The sequence below is a fragment of the Chenopodium quinoa genome, unplaced genomic scaffold, assembly GCF_001683475.1.
Source record: "Chenopodium quinoa cultivar QQ74 unplaced genomic scaffold, ASM168347v1, whole genome shotgun sequence".
In the NCBI taxonomy this organism is placed as follows: Eukaryota; Viridiplantae; Streptophyta; class Magnoliopsida; order Caryophyllales; family Amaranthaceae; genus Chenopodium; species Chenopodium quinoa.
In genome coordinates this window covers 7,595,455-7,623,177 of record NW_018742951.1, presented here as the reverse complement: position 1 = coordinate 7,623,177, position 27,723 = coordinate 7,595,455, and the positions used below count along the sequence as shown (strand labels likewise).

The 27,723-nt window shown below is 36.5% G+C and overlaps 2 protein-coding genes across 2 annotated transcripts; both read right to left on the bottom strand.

Moving 5' to 3' along the window:
- Window positions 1-16,118: 16,118 nt before the first annotated feature.
- On the bottom strand, window positions 16,119-20,057 carry LOC110728670 (LRR receptor-like serine/threonine-protein kinase FLS2). The gene has a single exon (XM_021908314.1). It carries the CDS (start codon window positions 19,599-19,601, stop codon window positions 16,119-16,121), a length of 3,483 nt encoding a protein of 1,160 aa, XP_021764006.1. The 5' UTR covers window positions 19,602-20,057.
- A 1,272-nt stretch (window positions 20,058-21,329) lies between these two features.
- Window positions 21,330-25,583, bottom strand: LOC110728612 (LRR receptor-like serine/threonine-protein kinase FLS2). The gene is made up of 2 exons (XM_021908255.1): window positions 22,237-25,583; window positions 21,330-22,100 (listed from the first exon to the last, which is right to left on the bottom strand). Exons 1-2 carry the CDS (start codon window positions 25,394-25,396, stop codon window positions 21,733-21,735), a joined length of 3,528 nt encoding a protein of 1,175 aa, XP_021763947.1. The 5' UTR covers window positions 25,397-25,583; the 3' UTR covers window positions 21,330-21,732.
- Between the last annotated feature and the right edge of the window lie 2,140 nt (window positions 25,584-27,723).

The following is a 27,723-nucleotide window of genomic DNA, read 5'->3' as shown; positions in this document are numbered from 1 at the left end:
GAGGTTCCTTCATCGTTGTCGTTGTCCTCGTAAGAACGGTCTTGTGAGCGATTTTCCGCATCCAACCAATCTTTGAAACACACGCACATTTCTAGTGTTTTGGGTTTTAGATTTGTTCTTCTATCGTCCAGAACCCTTCCGGATGCGCTAAAAGCTCGTTCGGAGGCAACAGAGGAGACTTGGATACCAAGAATGTCTCGTGCCATTGCCGCCAAAGTTGGATGCTTCCCGCTTTGTTGTTTCCACCATGCAAGGAGGTCAAGGCTGTTTATCTCATCGTCGTCCATGCCTTTGGTGAAGTCGTAACTCAGGTACATCTACAACTCCGAGACGTCGCTTTGCGTTCTCCTGATTGATGAATCACCTGAAAACCTTGAAATCAAGTTAGTAGCTTGTGAAAATAAATGGTTGGCCTTCTTACTTACGTTTTTGGATGGTTGGGAAGGCCCTGAGCGAGGAACGGTGCCATATCTGGCTTCATGGACTCTATATAAAGAAAAATACTGATCCTTCACATTAGTCTTATAGTTTTATACATCATCGTCAAGAAGCATGCATTGAAAGTAAATGTCAACTAACATAAATGTGTTTTCATACTTTTGCCTAGGATCTAATATGGAAGCAAAAATATAAATCAAAGGAATTTCACTTTAATATTTACGCCACTTTGTTTCCATTGCTGGAAGATACTGATCATAATCACTTTGGTTGCGATGATCAGCGAAAAGTTGGGTGAGTAAACATGCATTAGAAAGAAAGTTTTGAGCACAAGGATTGTAAAAAGAAGAAAAACAATACGTCATGTTATATAATAACTGTAAAAATTGCATATATCTTTCACAGTTATACCAATCATCATCATATAAAGCAGTTTGTGGAAATTTTTGGTTGGAAAATAGTGTTAACGGGCCCTTGTACTCAATTGCCTTGGTTAACATGTCATAGGTGGAATTCACCTAGTTGGACAATCGGTTTTGATTTTTATTGCCCTTATCTTTTGTTGTCTTAGAAAACTCTTCCATTCTTGGTACCTCATGTTTGAGCTATTAATAGACATAATAGCATCTCTGATTTTGTTGTAGTATGGGCCAATTGCCCGAACTCCATCCTGTACACATAAGTTAAGTACATGGCAAACACATCTAGTATGAAGAGCATCACCGTCTAATATTACATCGGTTAAGTTTTGTTTGACAAGATTAGCTGTGTCTGTCATAGAGGTTGCATTGTCAAAAGTCATAGACATCATTTTATCTCGAAGGTTGTATTCGTCTATTGCTTGCATTAAATGGTGAGCAATGTTAATGCCAGTGTGTGAGTATTCAAGCATTTTGAATTGTATTATTCTTTTTTGTAACAACCATTGATCATCTACCCAATGGCAAGTCACACATAAATAGTGATATTTATAACTACTATCCCAAGCATCGGCTGTCATAGACACTCTACAGTTAAGGTCCCTCAATTCGACTTGTAACCGCAATTTGTACTCTAGGAAGTTTTTCATGGCGGCGGAACGAACGGTTTTCCTAGAGATTCTTTTATGTTGGGGTTGTAGTGCTTTGTTAATGTAAGTGTTAAATGGGTCACTTTCCGAGAAAAGAAAAGGTTGTTCGGCGTGTACTATCATTTTTCCTAGTTCATCCCTATCCCTCTCATAGTTGTAGGTAAAGCCGTATGGATGGAATAGGGAAATTTTTGGCTAGGTTGGATCACTAGCTGGTTGTGCACAAGCTTTCATGTGTCTACTTAAGTGTCTCGTCCCGGATTTGGATACTGCCGAGAACACACCATTACATGTTTTACATTTTGCATGTGTTTGGGGTTTATTTAGGAGGAAACAACGCCATACATCACTCTTTCGGCTTTTCAAAAGTAGCATCTCAGTTTCGGTTAACCATTCATGATGTGTGTTTTGGTTAGTAGTAGTAGAAGGGGTAGAACCGGAGGGAATTTGGGTACTTTCTTGGCTACTTTGGCTAGAATAATAGTTTTGTTGATCACCAAAATAATTAGGTGGGAATTGACCGAATTGTGGGAATTGTTGTGGATTTTGAAATTGGTTTGATGGTGAAAATTGGTTTGGTGGTGGTGGTGGAAATTGGTTTGGTAGTGGTGGTGGAAATCCTGACATATTATAGAGTTGAAAACCGGAACTACCATTGTGCCTAAATGGCTCATAGCCCGGGGGGAAGTAACCGGGGTCATTGGTTGGACTCGGAATTTGGGGGCTCGTTGTATTAGGTGGTTCCCTAGAACTACTACTACGGCCAAGTCGGCCTTTTCCCCTAGATGATGGGTTGTTCGATGCCATAATTAACAATTAGAATTTTAATAAAAACTGATTAACAATAATAATAATTAATAACAACAATTATAACAATAAAAATAACAATAATAATAATTAATAACAACAATTATAACAATAACAATAACAACAATAATAGATAATAACAATAATTGTAACAACAATAATAATTAATAGCAACAATTATAACAATAACAATAACAATAACAATTAACAACAATAATAATTAAACAAGATTATTCTAATAATAACAATAAAAACAATAAATTAAAGATTAGTTTAGATCTTACAACCGTGCTTCAACGCTCCACTAATTACGATTACGAACTTTTTAATTTTTTCCGATATTAAGAAAATAATTAGAGAATTTAAGGGAATTATTAGAGAATATAAGAGAATAAGATATTAAGGAGTATTAGAGAATATAAGAGATTAGAAGAAGAGATTGTGATTTTGTGATTTGGGAGTGAATGGAGGTGGGTATTTATAGAAATTTTGGGGAGCAATTTGGCTAAAATATAGCCGTTAACGGCTGTTGGAAAACGGTAATATTAACGTTTTAAACGGCAGGCACGGGGGCCGTGCCGGCGGGCCTCGTGCCTGCGTGTCGTGCCCAACACCGTGCCACGTGCCGGGCCATCGTGCCAGCACGGCGGGCCACGGCCATGCTCGTGCCGGGCCGTGCCTGGAAACCCAGAAGGCTGTCCGTGGCACGACCCGTGGCACGGAGTTCGATTGGCGTGCCAGGCCGTGCCTGGGGTCGGGCGGCACGCGGGCCACCCTAGCCCGTGCCCAGGTTTAGTGGGGGGCTGGGTTTTCTTTCCTTTTTATTTTTTTTTTGTTTTATTATTATTTTTTCAACCAATTACGTAGTGACACATGTACCTTAAACCCAATTTTTTTTTTACCTCTTTTACAAGTTATCAGTCACTTGGGTTCAGTAAAAATTAATGACCCCTAAAGTTCGGATTATTTAAAAATAATCCATAGTTGAGATTATTTTGAGCAAATCGGCAAAATTTGGGATATTTAGAGGGCAAAAATTGGCAAAAATAATACTCCAACCATGGAGAAGAATGAGCCTTGGTTGTAACGGAGGAAGAAGGGAGAAGGTGATGGAAGAGAGAGAGACAAAACCATTTTAGGAGAGAGAGGGGCTAAGAGGAGATTAAGGGAAAAAACGGCTGAGGTTTTAGGGTTTTAATAGGCTTAAATGAGGTTAGTAAGTCAGTAAGTAATAAGGGAATAAGGCCCAAAATAGAATGGGGCAAAAAATAAGGACTACTACAAATGGCAAATGGGGCAAAATATAAGAGACAGAAGGAGTACATTAGATATGAAAACCAACGCATAGCGGCGGCATGTAGTCTTGAAGTGCCAATAGTCCAATACCTAAACAACAACACTGGTAAAGAAGTATGGATTGCAATGAATGCAATAAAACTGACCCATACAATGTAAATATTCATTGTCGATGGTTTTGCTGTATTTATGATAAAATTTAGAGGTTTTGATTGATGGGTTGGATAAGTGAGCTAATGATTAATGCCTGATTTGAGTTTGTGAGTGGAAAAATAATGTACCAAATTAAAGAACAAAAATTGAATTGGAAAGTTTTGTGCTTGAGATTTAAAGAATGAGGAATCCCTGAACAAGTAGTATTGGATTAGATACATCTCTTAGCCTTCTAATATTAACGTTCCTTAACGTTTACTTGGTATCCTGTTAATTGAGGAATCTTAGCAAACTTAAGGAATTTGCATGAGAGAAGAACAAGAGGTAGAAGAGAAATTAGAGAAGTGAGTATCTAGTAAATTTGTGAAAGAACAAGTAGTGATGAGATTATTTTGAGAAGATTCAAGTGATAAACGGTGAAAGGTGAACAACTAGAGAAACAAATAGTATGTCGAAAAGATAACCGATAATTCAAGTAAAAGGTAAGTTAAGGGACAGTATTTTGAGAAGATTTGCCCAAATTGGTGAGATTATTTTAGGTTAAGATTAAAATGAGAAGGGAGTAAATAATTGAGTTTATTTTTGTTAATTTTTCCTTCTTGATAATATATAATTACAAATATTAATGGTCAAAGTTGTGCATTGGCATGTGTGTCGGTCAAAATATTGCGATTATTATGAAATAAATGGAGTAACTTTTCAATTGCATTTTTTTCTATGTGACTTGTTTTGGTTAATATATAGGTAGTACTCCATAATATACTTGGTACAAATAGAACTTGATTCATATGCTATTTTATTGATACATTTTATTTAGAAAATTTGAAATTAATAATCCCACCTTTTCACGTTCTTTTGAAAAGAATCTTACTTTTGAAATATTTCATAAATAATTTATTTACTTTTTTTTTGTTTTTTTTTTGAAAAGTGTTGACCGATTTTGTGAGAGAAAATACAAGTTTCTCTCATGATAAACAAAAATTGTTTATGATATGACATTTTCGTAAATAAATCAACAACTTTTTCATTAATATGAGTTCAACAATTGATAGTGATTGGATAAAAGTTATAGAAAAATACACTTTAATAATTCCAATTATAGACGATTTATTTCTAATAATCCCAACTAAGGTTTATATTCTAATAATCCCAACTACGGGGTCAGTTTGCCTCCAATGGTCCCAATGACCGGTGACCTACTGAACGAGTTTTTTTTATTTTTATTTTTTGTTTTAATCGCCATGTGTCAATATGTGAATAGTCCAAAATTAAGATTTATATAAAAAAATATATAAAAAAAAACCAAAATTCCAGCCACTCTTTCCCCACCCCCTTACCTCGCCAGGACCCTAACCCCAACCTTCAATCTCGCCAGAAAACGGTCGGCCAACCCCTCTTAACCACCAAAAACGGTCGCCCGTCCTCTACCACCCATCCCCAAAACCACCCAGCCAGCCGTCCCCGACCCCAAAACCACCAACACAACCCATCTAACCCCAGCCTTCTCGCTTCCTCCGCCAACAATTCTCTGCGTTCATCGCACACCACCGCATTCTCAATTCCGACCTCATCTTCAACCTCTAGAGACCCAAATACCCAATCCACGCCTGCGACGACGTCGATTTCGAGGTTTCCCTCGCTAGATTTCGCCTCCTTCACAGAGGTTTAATTTTCCGGCGATATGGCGACGACAATTTCAAAATGGAGAGCTTCCTGGGTGGTTTCAAGGAAGGTCGACTTGGTGGTTTCGGCGATTTAAATTTTGCTCTATTCTTGCGAGTTCTTGTTGATTGTTGAGGCTGGCGTTGAAGATAATTGTGGGGTTGGTTTAGTTGGTGGGTACAAAGTTGTTGTGCAGCGATCTGGTGTGAGAGGTGCGCAAAGGAGAGTGTAGGGGCAGCGAGGTTATCGGGTTGGTGGTTGAAACGATAAGGGGCTGCTGTAGTTGGTGGGTGTCGTTGCAATTGTGGCGAGAAGGTAGGCGGTGGAGCAAGTTGGAATTGGTGTTGAGGGGATTAAGGGGCTGATGTTGGTGATGGTGTACAAGTGCGGTGTGGCTGGCTGGGAATTTTGGGATTTTTTTTAGTATTTTTTTTAATTAATTTATTTATTTATTTTTACTTTGGACCAATCACGTATTGACACGTGTCATGGTAACATGTTATAACAGTTTGTTGATTTGGTGTTGGCCGGTTGGGACCATTGGAAGCAAACACATAGCATAGTTGGGATTATTAGATAATAAACCTTAGTTGAGATTATTAAAAGTAAATCGCCCACAGTTAGAGGTGAAAGAAATTCAGTTTAAAACCGAACCGAATAAGAAATATGGTTCGGTTTTTTTCGAAAGTGGTTCGTTTTGGTTTTTTTAAAAAAAAAATTTCGGTTTTCGGTTTGGTTTCGGTTTGATGAAATGAAAAACCGAAAAAAACCGAAATTTAGGTCCAAAGTTCCCCTAGCCTAGTAGCCAGATTTACCTGAAGTATATAAAGAAAATAAAAAATACCCTTTTCTATTGCGATTTGCGATTCTTCCTTCTCAGTGTTCTCACTCTTCTCAGTTCTTAGATCCACTTCTCACTTTCTCACCCCTACTCACAGTCTCATAATCTCACTCTCCACCGTTCACCGGCGTCACTCCACCGTCCACCCACTCCACCGTCCAAAGGTATGCTTTTAAGTTTTAATCTTTGCATATGAATTGCGATAATGGATTTATTCATTTATGCTTGATGTTCATATTTTTTAGGGTTTTAATTATGATTAGTGTTAAACTGTTAATTACGAAAATTACTATTAAAGATGAGTTTGAATCATGATAAAATTACAAATTACATGTACAAATTAGTTAAACATTTAGATGTGTTCGTTCCCTTGAATTTTCTAGTATTTTTTTTTGAATTTTCCGTGAAATTTTGAATTATATAGTCAATTGACGAATTAATGAAACAAATCACGAATTATGAGTTTGCATGTATTCTTACAGTACTGGGAATTGTTATTCAACCACGAATTATTTTAGGGTTTTAATTATGATTAGTGTTAAACTGTTAATTACGAAAATTACTATTAAAGATGAGTTTGAATCATGATAAAATTACAAATTACATCTACAAATTAGTTAAACATTCAGATCTGTTCGTTCCCTTGAATTTTCTGGTATTTTTTTTTCTGAATTTTCCGTGAAATTTTGAATTATATAGTCAATTGACGAATTAATGAAACAAATCACGAATTGTGAGTTTGCATGTATTCTTACAGTACTGGAAATTGCTATTCAACTACGAATTATTGAATGGCAACCAATGTGGGTGGTGTTCCTGACTAGCCTCAATCCGAACATGAGACTGACCAAGTCTCTCAAAATCAGAAAAAAGAACAGGGAGCAAAAAGGAAGAGGATGAAAGAGCATTTTGAAGTTTGGGAGCACTTTGTTAAAGAAGACTTACCTTCTGGAAGGCATGCAATTTGCAAGTATTGTGGGATGAGCTACAAGTGTGGGGCAAAGAAAAACGGCACTAGTGTGTTATGGGCTCACAATTCGCGATGTCGTAAGTATCCCTTTAACACCCCTAAAGATTCAAAACAAAGTATTCTTTCATTCAAAAGTGCTAAAGTACCAAGTGGTAGTACTACTGAGTTGACATACCACAAATTTGATGCTGGTAGTATTAGAAAAGCTTTGTCATTTATGGTGATTGTTGATGAACTTCCATTTAAGTTTGTTGAAGGTATAGGTTTTAGACACTTTTGTGGTGTAATGGAACCTAGATTTAATGTCCCTTCTCGAATTACAGTAGCCAAAGATTGTTTTGAAACATATTTAACAGAAAAACGAAAGCTGAAAAATGTGTTAAAAAGGTGTAATTCAAGAGTTTCTTTAACCACTGATACATGGACCTCTATACAATAAATCAATTACATGTGCTTGACTGTCCACTGTATTGATAATAATTGGAAATTACACAAAAGAATTCTGAATTTTTGTCCTATTTCTAGTCATAAGGGTGATGATATTGGCAAAGAAATTGAAAAGTGTTTGCTTGATTGGGGGCTTGAAAATGTCATGTGCATAACGGTTGATAATGCTAGCTCAAATGATACTGCAATTGGGTATATGAGAAGGAAAATAAATGGGTGGAAAACTGGGGTTCTTAAGGGTCGTTTCCTTCACATGCGTTGTGTTGCACACATTGTCAATTTGGTTGTTTTTGATGGGTTGAAAACTGTTAATGAGTCGGTTCAACGTGTTAGGCATGCTTTTAGGTTTATCAAACAATCTCTTGTTAGGTTGCAAAGGTTTAAAAAATGTGTCTTACATGAAAAAATCAACACAAAAAAGGGATTGTGCCTTGATGTGCCTACTAGGTGGAACTCCACCTATTTGATGTTGAATGCTGCTATTGAGCTTGAGGATGCTTTTGAGAGGTATTCTGAGGAAGACCCTCAATATGTAGTTGATTTGAATGAGAGGGATGGTAAGGATAGCCCTGATTCTGATGATTGGAATAATGTGAGAAGACTTTCTGAATTTCTACAAGCCTTTTATGATCTGACCTTGCTTGTCTCTCGCTCTTTATATGTCACTTCAAATTTGTTTTTTTCATGAATTGGTGAGTGTTGCTGTACTTATGAAAGATTTGGTTTCAAGTGATGATATGGATATGTGTCTTATGGCTTGTAGAATGAAAGAAAAATATGAAAAGTATTGGGGTGATCCAGAAAAAATAAACTTCCTGATTTTTATTGTCGTTGTCCTTGATCCTCGTTATAATAAGCTTGATTATGTTGAGTGGATGATAATTGAAATTTATGATTCTATTGTTGCATCAAAGTTGGTTGATAATGTGAAGGAAGCTTTGAATGCGTTGTATGAGGAGTATCGTGTTTCTTCTGCTAATGATGTGGATAGGGAGGAAGTGTCTTCAAGTAAGGATGAAAAAACTCCATTGAGTCCCAAACATAAGAAGATTGAAGTCTTAAAGAGTTAAGTATAAGAAACACAAGTGTGAGAGAGATGGAGATGCAAAAATAGAGTTAGACAAATATTTGGAGGAGGATACAGCGGAGGATATTGATGAATTTGACATTTTGAGTTGGTGGAAGTTCAATTGTTTAAGGTTTCCTACTGTGGGGATATTGCTACTGCCTTGCTAATATGGGGAGAGTTGCTAGACTTGCTACTGCTGACCTGCTTGGGCTGCTTCTGTATTACTGCTACTGTCTTGCTCTATGCTGTTGACCTACTTCTGCTGCTAACCTGTTGTTATGATGTTGCTGCTGGCCTGCTGCTCGTTGCTACTGCTTGTTGTTGTTATGCTACTGGTTTCAATTGTTAAAGTTGTAATGTTGAACAATTTTTTTTTTGGATGAAGTGTTGAATTTTTAGAACTTTGAATTAGAACTTTGAACTTTGAAGTTTTAGAATGTTGAATTGTTAATGTTGTTTAAATCTCATTATGCTACTGCAGTACTGCTATGTTGATGAATATGATATTTATATGATTAAGCCCACAAAAATTGCAGATTAAAGCCCAAATAAACAAGGCCCATAAATTCGGTTTGGTTCGGTTTTTTCTTTTGAAACCGAAAGTTATATGGTTTGGTGCGGTTTGGTTTCTAAAACCCAGAAACTGAACTAGAGTGGCTCGGTTTCGGTTTGGCCTATAAACCAAACCGAAAACCGAACTTTTACCCCTACCCATAGTTGGGATTATTAAAGTGTATTTTTCCTAAAGTTATTGATTCATTTACTAAAATGTCATGTGATAAACAAGTTTTGTTCAAAATTGAGAGATAATGGGGCATGTTCGTTTTGTGAGGTTAGTAACCAGTTAGAGGAGGTGATTTGTAATGTGTCGTTTTATTTGTGGTTAAAAAAGACCTTAAAATCTAAAAAGGCCTAGCCTTCCTCTTCTTTTTCCTCTTTCTCCCGCTTGCGCCCCACCCCCCATGGAAAACCCCCCCTCCCCCATCGGCCTAACCTAGCCCCACCCTTCCCCTTCTCTTTCCTCCATTGATGCTTACTATGAGTTATTCTAGGGTAGAACAAGGATTTTTAAGCTAGAGGGGGCGACAGTTGAATAATAAATTCCATGCTAAAATTATTAGCAATCTCATTTTCTATATATAAAACCAGTGTAAAATTCACTTATTGACTATCAACCACTCATGCACTTTAAAAATTTAAGAGTTATTGATTTCATGATTATACCTATCATATCATATAAAAAAACGTTAATCTAAAGGCCAATTATCACTGCACAATTAGAAAAAAAAAAATCAAATTTGTAGAATAAAGGTGGTAATCTATAAAAGGAAAAAAAAGATTACACGATTGAATTTAAGTAGAAGATTGAAAAAAAAAAAGATGAAAGATCTAATATGGTTGAAGTTACGAGGAAGCTTGTAGAATCTAAAATAAAAGAGTTAAAGAGCCATTTTTGTCTATGCTAAAAAAAATTGAACCTTAAACCTTCTGTATTAATTTTATGCCAATTTACCATCTGAGCTAAAGAATTTCAATAATAACTTAAGGGGCTCATTTCTATATATCCAAAAAATCTAGAAGGGCCAAATAACAAAAATATGGGCCATGGGGTTGGGTCAAAGGGTCAGGCCCCTGTCAGCCCCTTTATAGTTACGCTCTTGAGTCTCTATTAAAGCGGCCTATGAGCTTATTCTTGAATAAAATGGGTATAATTTTTTTAATTGAATAAAAAATAAAGTTAATTTACAGTAGTCAACAAAAATTCGAATGAAAATTGAGTCGTAAGATGATGTGGCTTGTAGCTGTGACGAGGTGAGATGTAGGTTGGGATGGTGGTGATAGAAGGCTAGCATTGGTTGAAGGAGAGATGGTGGTTTTGGTGGTAGTGGGGAGGTGACTAATAAGGAGGGGGAATGCATGGGAGGTGGGGATAGCTGCAGGGAGGTGAGGAAGGGGGTGGCAATGGTGGCAGTGAGGTGGTGGTCGTTAAGATCTAAGAGATAGATTTATGAAGAAAAAAAATTAACCTGTAAAACAGGTTGGAGGTCAAAAGGTTTTTTAAAAGAATGTTGATGTCAAAGGTGGGACTATTTTTGGAATATTGAAAGGTAGGATTGTTTTCGGAAAAACACGTAAAGTGGGATTATTAGTTTCAATTTTTCCTTTAAATTTATCATAAACGAACGTTGAACATCTTTTTTATTTTTTTTTACTAGAATTGAAGAAAACAGATTTCATTAGTAAAAAATAGCCAACCGGCACTTACAACCAATTCCTTTGAAATCTAAAAGTCCAACAGAAGTACAAATCACTTCAAAACTAATTACATCGTAGATTCGATCAATGATCGCCTTAATAAAAAAAACTTCATGCGAAGCAATACCATCTATGAGTTAGCACTAATTCGGGTTGAAATCCATTGATGAATAGTTGTTTGAATGAAAATACTCATATGGTCTTATTGATTCTTCCGGAGATTATGAAACCTTAAATCTTCAATCCTTCGCAGCAGACGAACAAATAAAAAAATTAAGCCTAATAGTATAACCACCATCTTAAAGATGAGATTCATTTATTAAAAGTAATTCAAAAGATTTAGGGGCTTCCACCGATGTAATTACCACCGGTAAAAACACTAGTGGAAGCCCCTATAAAGATTCACAATTGGGACTAGAAGAATGAAAGAGAGAAGAGGGAGAAAGTAAAGAAAAACCTTTAAAAAAAATAAAAAAATAAAAAAAAACTAGCAATGAAAGCTAGAAAAACCCTCTCAAGGAAGAAACCTTAGAGGGAACCAGAAAAGGGATTTGTTAAACATCGCCTACAAATCTCTACATAAAGCCCACAATTATTTTTACTTTGACGCTTTTGCCCTTTTTTTAATTTTTACCAAAAATGTAATTATCTCTCACGAAAAATGTGGAGCAGGACTGGATCGTCGAGGGACACCGGAGAGCCGTCATCATCTCCAGAATACGTGGTACTTTCGTAAAAAATTACGAAATGCTGGCCGGCATATGGCCTGACCGCTGCCACCGTGGTGGTGGCGCCTGGCCAGGACACCGCTACCATGGTAGTGGCGTCTGGCTGGAACGTCATAGCCACGGTTGTGGCGTCCCAGCAAGGCTCCACAACCACGGTGGCGGCGAACCGATCAAGCGCCACAGCCACAGTGGCGGCGTCCTGGCCAGATGCCACCGCCACATTTCGTAATTTTTTTTTGTTTAAATTTTATTTAAAGTTTTTGTTTTTATTTTTGTTTTTGTTTTTTTTTTATGTTTTTTAACTTTGATAAATTTGAAATTAAATATGTGTTAATAATTTCAAAAAAAAAAAAAAATTATGTTTTAATTTTGTATGTGTAAATTTATGTTTTAAATATGTGTTAATAATTTTTTTTTAAAAAAAAAAACAAAATTATGTTTTAATTTGAAATTATGTTTTAAATATGTGTTAATAAAATTATGTTTTAATTTTAACAATGAAATTATATATGTCTTAATAATTTCAAAAAAAAAAAAATTATGTTTTAATTTTGTATGTGTATGAATACTTTTACATACTTATGTGTTAATTTTGTGTTAATTTTGTGTACATTTGGAAAATAAATGTATTATGCGTTAAATATAGAAATGAAATTTACAAATAAAAAAATTTAGAAATTACTTATGTGGAAATTTTGTGTTAAATGTATTAATTTAATATTAATATAATTATATGTATTTAAAAATAATATGTCATTGTTGCAGGATTATGGTGGAGACGGAAATGATTATAGTGAGATTTTTGTACATGATGGTCCCTTCAAAGATGCTCAACAAGCGATTGATTGGGCAAAACAGGTTGCAATTAGATTTGGTTTTTGTTTAGTAGTAGCAACTCATAAATCTCAACGGGATGGTAGAATGGATCGCATTTTGAGATGCGACCGTTATCGCAAAAGGGAGGAACAAGATTTCAGTACAGCAATTCGGTTTGATACAAAGCGGAAAGGTTGTGGGTGTGAGTTTAAAGTAAAGGTTCGACAACACCAAAGTTGTGACGGTTGGGAAGTGAAGGGTTACTCTAAATGGGGGTATCACAACCATGAGATGATAGTATATGAAGTGGGTCATCGACAGTTAAGCGGCCTAAGTCCTGCTGCAAAGCTAGTTGTTAAAGAAATGAGTGATGCTCAAGTGAAGCCTGCTAAAATATTGGCATTTGTGTAAGAAAAATTTCCTGAAGACCAGCCAAATCGAAGACACATCTACAACGTCAGACAGAAATTGAGGTTTGAACGGTTAAAGGGAAGGAACCCTATACAGTAGCTTCTACACCAGGCATAAGCATGTGGTTACCTATTCTGGTTTAAATCTGATGAAGACACATCGGAGGTGACTCATTTATTCCTTGTGCATCTTGATTGTGCTGATATGGTCACGTCTTGGCCATCTGTGATTTTGATCGATTCAACGTACAAGACAAACAAGTACAAGTTCCCACTAGTTGAGATGGTTAGGATGGCTCCAACGAACCAGAACTTTCTGATTGGTTATGCAGTCATCAAGGATGAGACGGCTGCGAGTTACTGTTGGGTGTTGGAGAAGTTGAGAAATTACATCGGCCCAAATGTTTAGCCATCAGCCATCGCCAGTGATTATGAGGGAGGTCTCTTTGCCCCTATAGCGGAGCTGTTTCCGGAGTCGAGCCATTTACTGTGCACATGGCACATCAACAACTGTGTGAAAGTCAAAGCCTACAAATTTTTCAACAAGAATTTAGATTTTGCAGAGAGATTGGTAAATGGTAAGTGGCGGAAGATCCTGCAAGCTACCACGGAGGCAGAGTACGATCGAACGTTGGAGCAGTTCAAAGATGCGTACCAATGGTGCCCGGCAATAGTAAACTAAGTCATGCAGCAGTGGATACCTCAGAGGGAAAAGTTTGTCAAATATTGGACAAACCAAGTTCTTCATTTTGGAAACACTACAACATGTAGAGTTGAGAGCGCTCATAGAGCTTCGAAGGACTGGATTGATTCTTCCACCTCTGCTCTGGATACACTATTCGTGAGAATAAACAAGGCAATTGACACTCAAAAGAACGACATCAAGAACTCTCTCGAAGACTCTAGACGGTGACATGGCACGATGTATAGCCATTTCATATTTAAAATTCTCCATGGTCGTGTGTCACAAAAAAACAAAAAAATATAAACAACAAACAAAAAAATGAAAAAGATAAACAAAAACAGAAGAATCAAAAATACAAAGAAAAAACAAAAAAAAAACAAAAAAATAATAACCAAAAAAATTGAAACAAAACAAAAAAAGAAAACAAAACAAAAAAATAAAAAAAAATTAAAAAAAACTGGAAAAAATTCCCAAAAAAAAAATAATGAAAAAAAAAACCCGAAAATTTTTTATTTTAAAAAAAAACGAAAAAAAAAATTAAAAAAAAGGGGGCGGCGCCTTACCTAGACGCCAGAGCCACGGTGGCGGCGCCCGGGCAGGACGCCTAGGCCACGGTGGCGGCGTCCACGTAAGACGCCACCGCCGTGGCCCAGACATCCTGCCTAGGCGCCGCCACCGTGGCCCTGGCGTTTGGGTAAGGCGCCGCCACCGTGGCTCTGCCGCCAACTCCCGCTTTTATTTTGTTTTTTTTTTTAAATTTAAAAATACCTTTCCACCGCGAGACCGCCTTCCCTCCGCCACCGGTGTTACCAGTTCCTTGCCTTGCCGCCTCGACATTTAAAAAAAAATTTAGAGAGAGAAAATGAGAGTAGAGAGAAAATGAGAGTGTGTTTTTTAATTTGTGGGCAAAAGTGTCATTTCACTTCAAATTTGTGGGCTTTATGTAGAGATTTGCGGGCGATATTTAGCAGTTCACTTATATATTACATGAGTTGCTAAATTGAGAAGTGGGTTGAGTATTACCATTGGATGTGAAAAACAACTCATTTTGTATTTTAATATTCATTCAAAAAGTTGAGTCTCAGCGTTGGAGATGGTTTTAAACCTTCTTTCTGATTGTGAATTTATAATTTTCTAAGAAAACTCGGATATGCTTGAACATAAGATGCACAGTTTCTTCAATCAAGCAAAAGCATACATTATAATTTATTTGAATACCATCGATAAAAAGAAGATACAATAATCTGTGTACATAATTTTATCATATGACATAACTGTTGGTAAAGGAAAAGCATGGTTGAGCTTAATTTTAAATCAATGTAGTAACATTAATGCTCCATTGTTCTGTCTTGTTGTTTATGTTCTTTAATCCAAGAAAACAACGAAATAACGGCATCATTTCATACCCCTCTCTAGTTGGGCAATATTGTCAATCTTGACGATTCTGCTGTACCTTAAGCTTTTTTAGTGAAGTTAGCAGAGATTTTATATCAGGTCGTTGTTCAGGAGCAGACGAGGTGCAGAAAAGGGCTAGTTTCAGAAGCTCTTCTGCTGCCTTTTCTTGATTTTCAGTAATGTTTGAAACTAGAGCTGGGTCTATAACCTGAAGTAGTTTGTTTTCTGCAATGGCCCTTTCTACAATGTTGTTCAAGGTGACTGGTAATCCGTCCTCTTCTGCAAGACCTGTTGGCCTTTGTGCTGTAAGGTACTCCAAGATTATTACTCCGAAGCTGAATATATCAACTTTGGTGGTAACAGTCCTCATATAAGCAAATTCTGCAGATAAAAACATTTATGGCAGAATAAGAGACTTGTTTTATGATAAATTGACAATGCAACATGTTTTCAGCAGGAAGCGAAGGACTTCATCACATCAGATATTACTTGAACAATGCCAAAATTAGCTTTTTGACAATAACTTCATCGAAGTTTATGTTGCTTGGATGTCTTGAACTGGTTGATGGAAGCTCAAGTATGTGTAGCTTAATTAAATTAACTGCTATGCTGAAAATATGAATGCAGCGAATAGCTTTTGTTAATTATAAAACTAGATTAGGTACTTTGGCTAGTATGAGGTTATCTTGTTCTGATTCTGTATTCTAGCTACTTGCATTATATATGTTTCCTCTGAATTGATGAATAAATTATCCTAACTTTTTATAGCAGTTGTTAGATTTAGCAATTGACGATTTTTGAGATGTATTTTGAGAGAAGTGGAACGACAACCCATCATAGAATCATACAAGCTTTTGTGCTTTTTGACATAACATCAGTGACATTATTCCTACACAGTTAGTTATTAGATGATGTAGTTATGAGATTTTTGTTTTGTTCGTATATTTATATCAATGGGTGGAGTGCCTAGACTCAATAATGAATATAATTTTCTGGACTAATTTGTATTGGAAAATAGGAAAAGCATGATTATTTGTTGCTAGCTTTGTAATGAATATTTAATATTGGCAAAGACCTTATAGTGTAAAGACAACTACAGAAAAGACTGACTTAGGGGTAGAATTACCTGGTGCCATGTAGCCTATTGTGCCTTCAAATGCTGATGCAGTAGAAGCGCTGTCACCATAGTTGAGGTGAACACCTAGCATTCGCGCCATTCCAAAGTCACCAACATGAGCTTGCCAGTCTCCGTCCAAGAGAATATTTGAAGGCTTCAAGTCACAGTGAATAATGGGGAAGTCATAATCTAAATGCAAATAAGCTATGGCCTCAGCAATTGAGATACAAACATCAATTCTCTTTGACAGGGTCCACGTTGAGCGATCTACTGAAGGATCATGGATGATTTTATCTAAATTTCCTTGCTCCATGTATTCAAGAACTAAAGCCTTCAATTTCCTGCTTTCCCATGCATAACCAATAACTTTGACCAAGTTTCTGTGCCTCAGCTGACTTAGAACCTTCGCTTCTCTATTAAAATACTTGTCAGATTCTGCTGCAAATTGCTGCAAGTTCAACTTCTTTACAGCTACGATCTGTCCATCTTCCAATCTGCCCTTGTACACAGTGCTTAAATTGCTGCTGCCGATGATGTTGTGTTCACTAAAGAATTCAGTTGCTGTTTCTATATCTTTTGTTTCAAATCTTTGAAGGACTAAAGCTGCAGTGTAATCTACGTTACAAGTCTCACGTTTTTTTAGTTTCCTTTTCTTCTGGTAATGTTTATAAGACATGATTGCTATTAGAAAAAGCAGCAATGCTGAAATACAAACTAGAGGTATCATAATCAGCCGCGTTTTCCTTGACAGACTGTGCCGAGACTGGCCATGGCTTCTTTCGGTACACAAACCAAGAGATTTGGTTCCGCATAGACCTTTGTTTCCTGCTAAGTTGGATTCTGGCATGTTCTTAAATACACCGGATTGTGGAACAGGGCCTTCAAGTTGATTGTAAGATAAGTTCAGATGTTTTAAGCTGGAGAGAGCACTGAAATTCTCAGGGATTTCACCTTCCAAGTGGTTCCATGAAAGGTTAACTGCACTTAGATGTTTTAGATTAGCCAAACTAGCCGGAATCTTACCATTGATTTGGTTTTGTGACAGGTTCAAGTTTGTGAGGTACTCCATATCAGATAATATCTCACCAAGGGGGCCAGATAGCTTGTTATTTGACATATCAAGGATGAGTAAGTTCCTGCAATTCTTAATTGTTTCAGGAATTGTTCCTGACAAATCATTATGTGAGATGTCGATGACTTCTGCCATCTGCAGTTTGCCGATATCTTCAGGAATTGTTTCTGACAAAGAATTGTGTGATAGGTTCAGGTACATTAGTGAGCTTTTCATGCCTGCTATTATTGGCCCGGTTAAATTGTTGTGGGAGATATCAAGTGATAACAGCGGGCTTAGTTCAAATATGTGTCTTGGAATGGAACCTTGGAAATTGTTTCCACTTAGGATTAAAGTTGAAAGAAGCTTCAATTCAGAGTAAGACTCTGAGATTGGACCTCTAAACTGATTATTTTGTAGCTTAAGAATGTTTAGTTGTTTTAGTCGAAAAAACTCCTGTGGGATTTCACCTTCCATTGCATTATCATTCAAAGTAAGGGCTTGAAGGAGCGAGAGCCTGGAGAGTTCGGGAGGAATTTGGCCTGTGAACCTATTTGTGTGGAGTATTAGGCTGATCAGCATTGTTAAATTACCTATCTCTGGTGGAATATTCCCAGTAAACGAATTATGAAAAAGTTGCAACTTTCTTAACTTGCTTAGTTCCCCCACCCTTTGATTCAGAGGCCCACTTAGATTATTAGTGCTTAAATCTAAGGTTTCAAGATTGGAGCAATCAAAGAGGTCATCTGGAATATCTCCAGACAAGAAATTGTATCCAACAGAAAAAAATGTGATGTTGGACAACCGCCCTAAACCTTGTGGTATCCTCCCAGTTAACATGTTATAAGATAAGCTGATAGCGAGTAAATTCGAACAATTGGTAATGCTACTAGGGACTGAGCCACTTAATAGATTGTCATTCAGACTAATGTCCTTCAAGTTAAGAAGTTTTCCAATATCAGATGGTATTTTCCCTGTGAGGAAATTCATACTTGCTGAAAATAGTTGTAAGTTTGTTAGATTGGTCAAAGAAGACGGAATTGGGCCTGTCAGTTTGTTCACCTGCAGAAACAACACTTCCAAGGATGGTAGAGATCCAATCTCAGGAGGTATAATTCCGCTTAGTTGATTGTTTGAAATTTCTAAGGTTGTCAAAAGTTTGCAGTTCGCTAAGGACTTGGGGATTATAGAAGTTAATTTGTTATTATATAGTGCTAGGTCTTGCAGGTTACGTAAATTACCCAACTCTGGAGGGATGCTGCCTTCTATTTTGTTGCTGTACAAAATCAGATTAGTTAGATTTCTGCAGCGGCCTATTTCAGGTGGTATATTTCCGGTAAGTTTATTCTCCATGAGATGTAGGGTTTGTATGTTTATCAAGTTTCCTATGCTGGGAGGAATTATTCCAGATAACTGATTTCCACTAAGGTCTAATGCAGTCAATGCTGTTAACTTCCCAATAGTTTCAGGTATCGAACCTTCTAATCTGTTGGAATAAGCAAAGAAAATTTGGAGGTAAGCTAAATTTCCTATCTTAGATGATATTTTTCCAGTAAGATTATTATGAATGAGTGAAAGTTGTTCCAAAGATGTGCAATTGAAGAAATTTTCAGGGATACTTCCAGTTAAGAAATTGTTTCCTAAGTTTAGATATGTCAAATTAGGCAGGTTGCCTAATGTTGCTGGTATTACCCCAGATAGTTTGTTTAGGAAGAGATCTAAAGTCCTTAATGCTGTCAACTTTCCTATGGATTCAGGTATAGAACCTTCTAAATTATTTGTATGAGCAATAACGACTTGGAGACTAGCTAAATTTCCAATGTTGGGTGGAATTTTACCTGTAAGATTGTTTGAACTCAACCCAATTTGCTCCAAGGATGTGCAGTTTGCAATACTGTCTGGGATGCTTCCGGTGAAGGAATTGTTTCCCAAGTCTAGGTATGTCAAGTTTGGGAGATTTCCCAACACTGACGGTATTGGTCCAGAGAGGACATTATCAGAAAGGCTCAACTGCATGAGCTGGGAACAGTTTCCCAGCTCTGAAGGAATCGGACCATAGAATAAATTAGAGGATAGATCAAGTACCTGAAGGTGAGATAGGGCCCCCAAGGAACCGGATAGTCTTCCTCCGATCTTCTTCTTTCTAAGATTTATTTCAGCAACATTGTTTGTAAATGTATCACAGGAAATGCCGGTCCAATTGCAATAATGGTGTTTTGTGGTAGTCCAGTTGGACAATGAATCAAGAGGATCTATAGTGATGGATTTCTTGAAGGTCTGTAAGGCTTCTAATTCAACCTGAAAGTTAGTTTTTACTGATATAACAGTTGTTGCTATTCTATATAGAATTATAATAAAAGTGGGGAAGTAAACAAAACTTTGGAATGCCATTTTTTTAACTTTCTAGTGGTGAATGCTTTAAAGTGATGGTGTGATTGTTATTTATACTACTGGTTTTTTGCTGCTTGATGCATGAGATTATACTGATATCAGCAGCAAGGTATCTCAGCAAATTGCTGTATAAGATTAAAAAAAACAAAAAAAAAACTAGAAGCCTGTTAGCCCGACGTTTATGACTTTTTAGTCAACAATGCCCTTTTACTGATATCAGCAGCAAGGTATCTCAGCAAATTGCTATATGGTTCATGTTTGCCCTTGCTATACAAACTGATAAAACTGTAGGTTATTTCCAGAGGACATCATCCTCAGATCCTACACCAGCACCCTATGTATTTTGTCTGGTAGTGCAGGTAATATACAATGGCTAATTACATTGTTTAATTCTTCTTAACTGCTGATTATGATTGTGATCATCATCTTGACCTTGACCCTGTTGCTTCCTACATTTATCCACATGAAGTAGATTGACACTAAGAGTTAGTGGATCGCGGAATTTAACTCATCAGGAACATACATTTATCGTCTCCTGCAGGTTTGATATGATTAGCAAGCTAAGAATTAATATGCGTCTTTTCAACTTGTTCCCGTACAAATGTGAGTGGTAAGTTGCTACAACCAGTTTTCTTTGACAAGTTGCATTTTTTTTTTTTTTCCCGAAGTATACTTCACTGGTATATACAATGAACATGTGATATTCCTGAAGTCTAGGTAAGTCCAATACTGCATGTTGCTTAATATTCTTTGTGTAAGTTCCTGGAATGAATTCATAATCAATACTTCTAGAATAATTTAAGCATTATTTTCTGAAGCCGGAACAGCTTTCCTGGTGCAAGGAATTGACCAAAGAACTTCTAGAATAATTCGAGTACGAAGAGACATGAAATGTCTATGAGATAATTGGAGTGTTAAGATGGAAAATCACAATCCACAGCACCTTCTTATAAGATTAAATAATAATCCTCGTTCCACAATCTACTTTGATGAATGAATGTCATGGTTTAGACAGAAAAATGGGTGTTGATAAACTTATTTAACATCATATTTTACAAAATGTAAAATAGATCGGGAGTAACGAATATAACCAGTTTCAAGTTTAATATTTGCGGAAAGTTCTTTCCCTGACAAGTTGCATCGAAGTATACTCTACAAGTAGTATATATAAACAATGAGCATGTTGAATTCCTGAAGTATAGGCGAGTCAAATACTGCAGATTGCTTAATTTTCTTGCTTAAGTTCCTGGAGTGTATTCATAATAAATACAAGTACAATTTTCTGAAGCTGGAATGGAATTGACCAAAGAACTTGTAGAATAGTTTGAGTACATAGAGACATGAATTTTTTACGAGATAATTGGAGTGTTTTTTTTACAGGTTGCATCTTGGGGTTAATAATCGCATACTCATATATTAAATTAGGATTTTGGAAATAGGGAAGAGCACTTATATATATCCTCAATCATGGGAGATGAGGACAATATGAACAATCATTGACGACAATATGATACCAACGCCATAACAACTACTCCGTATGTAGTAATGTACAGACATAATGCTAAAAATGACTCTGATCTACGTAGTATGTAGTAGAATCATTTTATATATTTCCCCAGAGGCTCAGAGGTAACTTTTATAGAAGAAGCTGAGGTAGCTTCTAGCTAGGATTGCCTCTTTATGCTCCTCCTTTGATGACTAGATCTTTTGTGTTTGAAATTAGTCAGTAGTGAGTTTGAGTTTGAAACTGAAAGAGGTAATTTAAGCCTGATTTTTTTTGAATCTGCAGTTTCTAACTTTGGCTTCTGTTCTAACTGATTGACAGTTGTACCTGTAATAACTACATGAACTATTTCTTGTGAAACAGCAATTATTATCTAGACTTTTTTTTTTTTCCATAATTTGGAGTTAAATGGATCAATGTAGTTTTGTGCAATGCATAGAAGTAGTAATCATGAACACCTCTCATTAAAAAATAAATCGAGAAAAATTTGAAAATGACAAGATGAAAAATCACCGTACACAAAAATATTATGTGAGTAAAGTGAAACATGTTAAGATGGAAAATCACCATTCATAAAATCATAACAGGACTTCTTATCAGAGAAAAATTTCTTACTCATGCCACAATCTACTTTGACGAATGGATGTCATGGTTTTCACAGCTTATGGGACTATCTAGCTTAAAAAGACACGACAACACCAAGTTTATGTCAGGTCGATTTTCAGGATTAAGGGAGGTACAGGACAATGCTAGTTTAAGAATTTCTCTGACAATCGCTTCTTCTTTTCTTGTGATACTTGAAGATAGATCAGGGTCAATAACACTAAGTGGCCTGTCTTCGGCCATTGCCTTTTCTACCAGATGACGCAAGGTGAGCGGTGATCCACCTTCTTCTGTAAGACCTGTTGGCCTTTGCTTCATGAGGAACTCCATGATTATAACTCCAAAGCTGAATATATCTACTTTGGTTGTAAGAGTCCTCATATACGCAAACTCTGCAGAAAGAATATAGTTAAGCTTAGCAACTGTGTCCTGTCTAAACAGCAATTCAGGAAATGAATAACTATAAAGTTTATGTATATGCAACTGATGAATTGCTTAATAGACAGAGAACTGGTGCAGAAGAACTACCTGGTGCCATGTAGCCAATTGTGCCTTTGAATGCTGACACTGTGGTACTGCTGAGACCACTGGGAAGATGAACACCCAGCATTCGAGCAGTTCCAAAATCGCTGGCATGAGCTTCCCAATCTTTGTCCAAGAGAATATTTGAAGGCTTCAAGTCACAGTGAATTATGGGAATGTCGTAACCTGAATGCAAGTAAGCCAATCCTTTAGCTATCGAGATACACACATCAATTCTCTTTGATAAAGTCCAATTTGAGTGGTTTGCTGAAGGATCATGAATGATCTGTTCTAAATTTCCATTTTCCATGTATTCTAGAACTAAAGCCTTCAACTTTCTGCTCTCCCAAGCATAGCCAACAACCTTGACTAAGTTTCGGTGTTTTAGCTGGCTCAAGATTTTGGCTTCTCTGTAGAAACACTTGTTAGATTCTGCTGCAAATTGTACCAAGTTCAGCTTCTTTATAGCTACAATTATTCCATCTTGCAATGTTCCCTTGTAGACAGTGCTTAGATTACTGCTACCAAGAACACGGCTTTCACTGAAGTTATCAGTAGCAACTTCTATATCCCTTGAATTGAATCTCTTCAATGTTAAAGCTCCTGCATTATCTATCTCAGGTGTCTCAAGTCCCTCAACTTCCCTGATACTTCTCTTTTGATTGCGTTGTCGCTGCTTATAAAGCAGGGTGACAATTATAAGAAGTAATAATACTGATGCACACAAAAGGGGTATCAAAATTAACAATGTTTTTCTTCTCAAAGAATTGAAGATGCTCTTCTTGGTGCAAGAGCGATGAAGTTTGGTGCCACACAACCCTTTGTTTCCAGAAAAACTAGATACAGGGAAGTTTTGGAGGACACCATTTTGAGGAATAGCACCTTCAAGATGATTGTAGGAGAGATTAAGAAATTTCAACCTTGAAAGGTCATTGAGCTTTTCTGGGATCGGCCCATCTAATTGGTTTTGTGAAAGGTCAAGTGAATTCAGTTGCCTCAGCTTTGCCAAACTTGCAGGAATCTGACTATTGAGCTGGTTTCTTGATAGATTCATGCTTGTAAGAGGATTCGTCTCATCAAACATACCCTCATGAAGTGAACCAGAAAGCTCATTCGCTGATAAATCAAGGTTCAGCAGGTTTCTGCAGCCTTTGAGTGTTGCTGGAACAAGTCCTGAGAAATTATTGTGTGACATGTCGATGGACTGTACCATCTCCAACATGCCAATTTCTTCAGGAATTTTTTCTGACAGAGAATTGTGTGATAAGTTGAGGTAAGTTTGCAATCCCTTCATGTTTGCAATAACTAGTCCTGCAACTGACCCACTGAAATTGTTGTGAGAAAGATCCAACATTGTTAGACGGCTAAGTTTAGCCATGCCTGATGGAATGCGCCCATGGAAATTATTTCCTCCCAGATTCAAGGTTGAAAGAAGCTCGAGTTTTGAGATGGAATATGAGACTTGACCAGTGAACTGATTGTTCTGCAACTCTAGTATAGTAAGCTGTTTGAGTTGGAATAACTCCTCTGGAATTTCACCTTCTAGTCCATTGTCATGCAAGGCAAGATCTTGGAGGAGAGAGAGCTTTGAGATTTCACTTGGTATTCGGCCTGACAACCTGTTTCTGTCTATCTGTAGTGTAAATAACCTGCTAAGATTACCAATTTCTGCTGGAATCTTCCCTGTAAGAGAATTTGAATGAAGTTGCAGCCTCCTCAGATTACTCATTTTCCCAATACTTGGTTTCAGCGGTCCACTGAAGTTGTTTAGCCCCAAATCAAGAGTTTCAAGACTAGTGCAGTCAAAAATATCATCTGGTATGTTACCAAACATGGAATTTCTTCCTACCGAAAAGAATGTCATGTTAGTTAACAGCCCTAAACCAAGTGGGAGCTCACCAGTTAACCTGTTATAACTAAGGCTTACAGCAAGAAGTTGTGTACAATTGGTTATACTAGAAGGAATTGGGCCACTTAGTAGGTTCTGGTTCAAGGTAAGGTTCTTCAAGTTATAAAGCTTCCCGATATCGGATGGTATTTCTCCTGTAAGGAAATTGAAACTTGCTGAGAAATATGTCAGGTTCTTCAGGTTGGTTAAAGAAGAAGGAATTGAACCAGTGAAATTGTTAGAGTGCAACATCAACATCTCTAACGACGGTAAAAACCCAATTTCAAAAGGTATTTTCCCACTTAACTCATTCATTGAAATCTCCAAATGTGTCAATGAATCACAGTTGATTAAGGACTTTGGAATCACTGAAGTCAACTTATTTTTGTACAACCTTAATTCTTTCAGGTTAACTAAATTCCCAAGTTCAGGAGGGATTTTTCCTACAAAACTATTGCTATAAATGTTCAGAAGGGTAAGGTTCTTGCACTGCCCAATTTCAGGCGGAATTTCTCCAAACAACGAGTTCTCAAAAAGCTGAAGCGTTTCTAAACTTGTCAAGTTCCCTATCCAAGAAGTAATTCTACCTGATAATTTGTTTTGACTAAAGTCTAAAACTCGCAATGTCGTCAGCCTTCCTACAGAATCAGGTATTGGACCTTCAAAGCTGTTGTTATAACCAATAAAAACTTGAAGAGATTCCAGATTTCCAATGTTCGACGGAATCTTACCAGTAAATTTATTGGAGTTCAGCCCAAGTGCACCTAAGTTTATGCAGTTTGTGATACTATCAGGGATAATTCCATCAAGAAAGTTGTTTCCTAAGTCTAGTGATTGCAAGTTCCAAAGATTGCCTAGTTGTGGTGGAATATTGCCAGAAAAAGAATTATCAAAGAGAGTGAGTTCTATAAGCTGTGAACATTTTCCAAGTTCACCAGGAATTTGACCAAAGAAAGCATTAGAGGTTAGATCAAGAACCTGAAGTTTCGACAAGTTACCAACAAAACTCGAGATCTTTCCTTGGAGCTGCTTCTCAATCAGGGATATCACAATCACATTGCTCGTAGATGGGTCACAGGATATGCCAGTCCAGTTGCAGTGATGACTGCTGCTATTCCAGCCTAAGAATTGACTCAGAGGGTCGTTGGTGATCGAGTTTTTGAACGCCTTCAAAGCTTCTAGTTCAACCTGCAGGCCACTGTCTGCTGACAAAACAGCAGTTGCTGTAAGGGAGACTATCAGTAGAACATAAGATAAAATCGTATATTGGGACGACATTATTGTTCGTTGAAACGAGTTTGTTCAGCTCACTCAATGTGCAACTATATACAGTTTTTTCTGATCAAATTTATATGAATCTAAGAGGTTCAATACATGATTTGAAATAGAGTGGAACCGTGTTTCAATTGTATAACTTTATGGAAGTTCTATCTTAGTTGACTGATAGTTAGCCGAAATTGGAATAGAGTTGTTATAATGAAGTAAAGCCTAAGCATAGAGCCAAGTTAAGCAATAATGTAGTGTGGGCGCCAACTGGGCGAATTGGCCTCTCCACCCACAGGTTTTGTCATTCTTTTGTTACTAAATACTCCGTACAAAGTGGGTGAATGATCAACCGGCTCGGTTGATTTAATGTTTTAAAAGGTGATACTCAAATCCAAATATCAAATCTCGTATAAATTATTTACATTCATCCTAGAGCCTCTCTCTACACTAAATTTTTTTAAAAAGTACTCCATACAAAGATAGCCGTTTGTTATTTTACCTTTTGCTTATGTTCTCTTTTTATATAGAATAGTTATTGCATTGTCCGTGTATTTTACGGAGTTATAAATTTATAATTAATGATATGCTAATATTTGATGATTTTGGAAAGTTATTAAGGGACAACTTTTATCAAATATCCTAATTCTAGAAAACTCATTCACTACAACTTACTTCTAATATTGTGTTTGTTTCATTCAAAGTAAAATATTTCCACTATCTTGTTGTTTTTACTCGTATATAATATGAATGCAAAGAGTATATAGCACAGTGTCAAACTTAAATTGATTTGTAACGCGGTTGGTGGTTGTTCCTTCTTTAGGTTTTTTATGCAACTTGCAAATTGCCATTTTCATAATGGAAGTCTTTTACGTATAGTACAACTGTACATAACATTATAGAGTTATAGCTGAACGTGAATCTCCCCCAAGAATAAAGATTCTTCTAACGTGGTCTTCATCCTGATTTGGCTTCTTATATAATCACGGGTGTCAAACAAATGCGAAATCATAGCACGCTACCTGTTAGGGACTATATACCTGATAGAAATCTTTGTGACTTGGAATGATTCATACGCTGCTAAATGTGTCCAAGAGTTTTGTATAGATCAAAGAAGAAATAACAGAAGACTCATCTATAAAAATTGTTTGGACAACAAAAATAGTGAAGACCTGCAAGAAATGATGATAGATAAAATGGTGGAAGAATGAGCTCCACTAGCTAAAGTAATCATATACAAGTAACTTGAGTTTACTATAGCCATGTTCACTTTGTAAAAAGAGCGGACAAAATTTGTTCACTAAGTTATTAGAATGAAAGGTATAATGTGTAAAAATTAAAGGATATATATCCTACTCCTACGTGACTTTGTAAGCAAGGTATTTTCTATATAAAGGGTTTTTAGGCAAAGAGTGAAAGGCAGAGCCGAAGAGAGTTTGGTAAAATCTTTCTGAAAATCTTAAAAAGTCCCCTAAAGATGGAAAAAAAAAAAAACTCGCCTTATGAGAAAGATTGATCTCTATATCTCTTAATGCATAGAAATCTATTTCATTTCATGTATTTTAAGCTTTTCAATTCTAGTGTTGTAATGTGTGAGTGTTGTAATCTTTTCAATTTAAATAATTTTTTTTTTTCAGAAGAGAATGTTATCCTCTCCAACCTTAAATTATATCTCAAATGTATTATTTTCTATCTTATAAGATTATGATAAACACAATATAGATTGTTTATATATATAGAGTCTAAAGAAGGAAACGATTAGATATGTGTTGTGCCTGCTGGTCTAAGAAAGACAAGGTTGGAGTTAGCTACCTTGGTAAAGCCAGGAGTTGAGATCGTCGGATGTTCCACTGTCGACTAAGCTTAATTATTAGTCAAAACTTTTTAATTAAACAAATATTATTGCAAACGCTGTTAGATCTAAGGTTTATTAAGGTATAAGTAGTAGAGTAGTGACAACTAGTACCATAAAAAGACAATCAAGTAATAATCAAATTGAATAATAATAAAATTTAGTATTGTTAAAAATTAATTAATAATATTATAATAAATTGGAAAATTTAAAAACAAACCAACTTTTGCCCCATTCCCCCAAAATGGACCAGCCTTTAAATCTTCCAAAAATAAACATAAGTTTGTATTTTTTTTCTCCCAAAATGAACCCAACAGGTCACCTTACCTGTTATACCAGGTAAAAATCCACTTATCATTAAATCATTGATCAAGTTTTTTTTTTAATTTTTTAATTTTGACAATTTTTATAAAAAAAAAAACCCTTTCCCACCACTGCCAACCCTCCTCCCCACCAACCACCCCCTCCCCTGCCAGCGGCCGGCGCCCAA

Bases quoted from the DNA above. Each gene is read 5' to 3' on its own strand.
- LOC110728612 (XM_021908255.1), bottom strand. From the start codon at position 25,396: ATGTCGTCCCAATATACGATTTTATCTTATGTTCTACTGATAGTCTCC. The intron at 22,101-22,236 runs GTAGTTCTTCTG...TTCTTTCTGCAG, and splicing joins AATTGGCTACATGGCACCAG to AGTTTGCGTATATGAGGACT.
- LOC110728670 (XM_021908314.1), bottom strand. From the start codon at position 19,601: ATGGCATTCCAAAGTTTTGTTTACTTCCCCACTTTTATTATAATTCTA.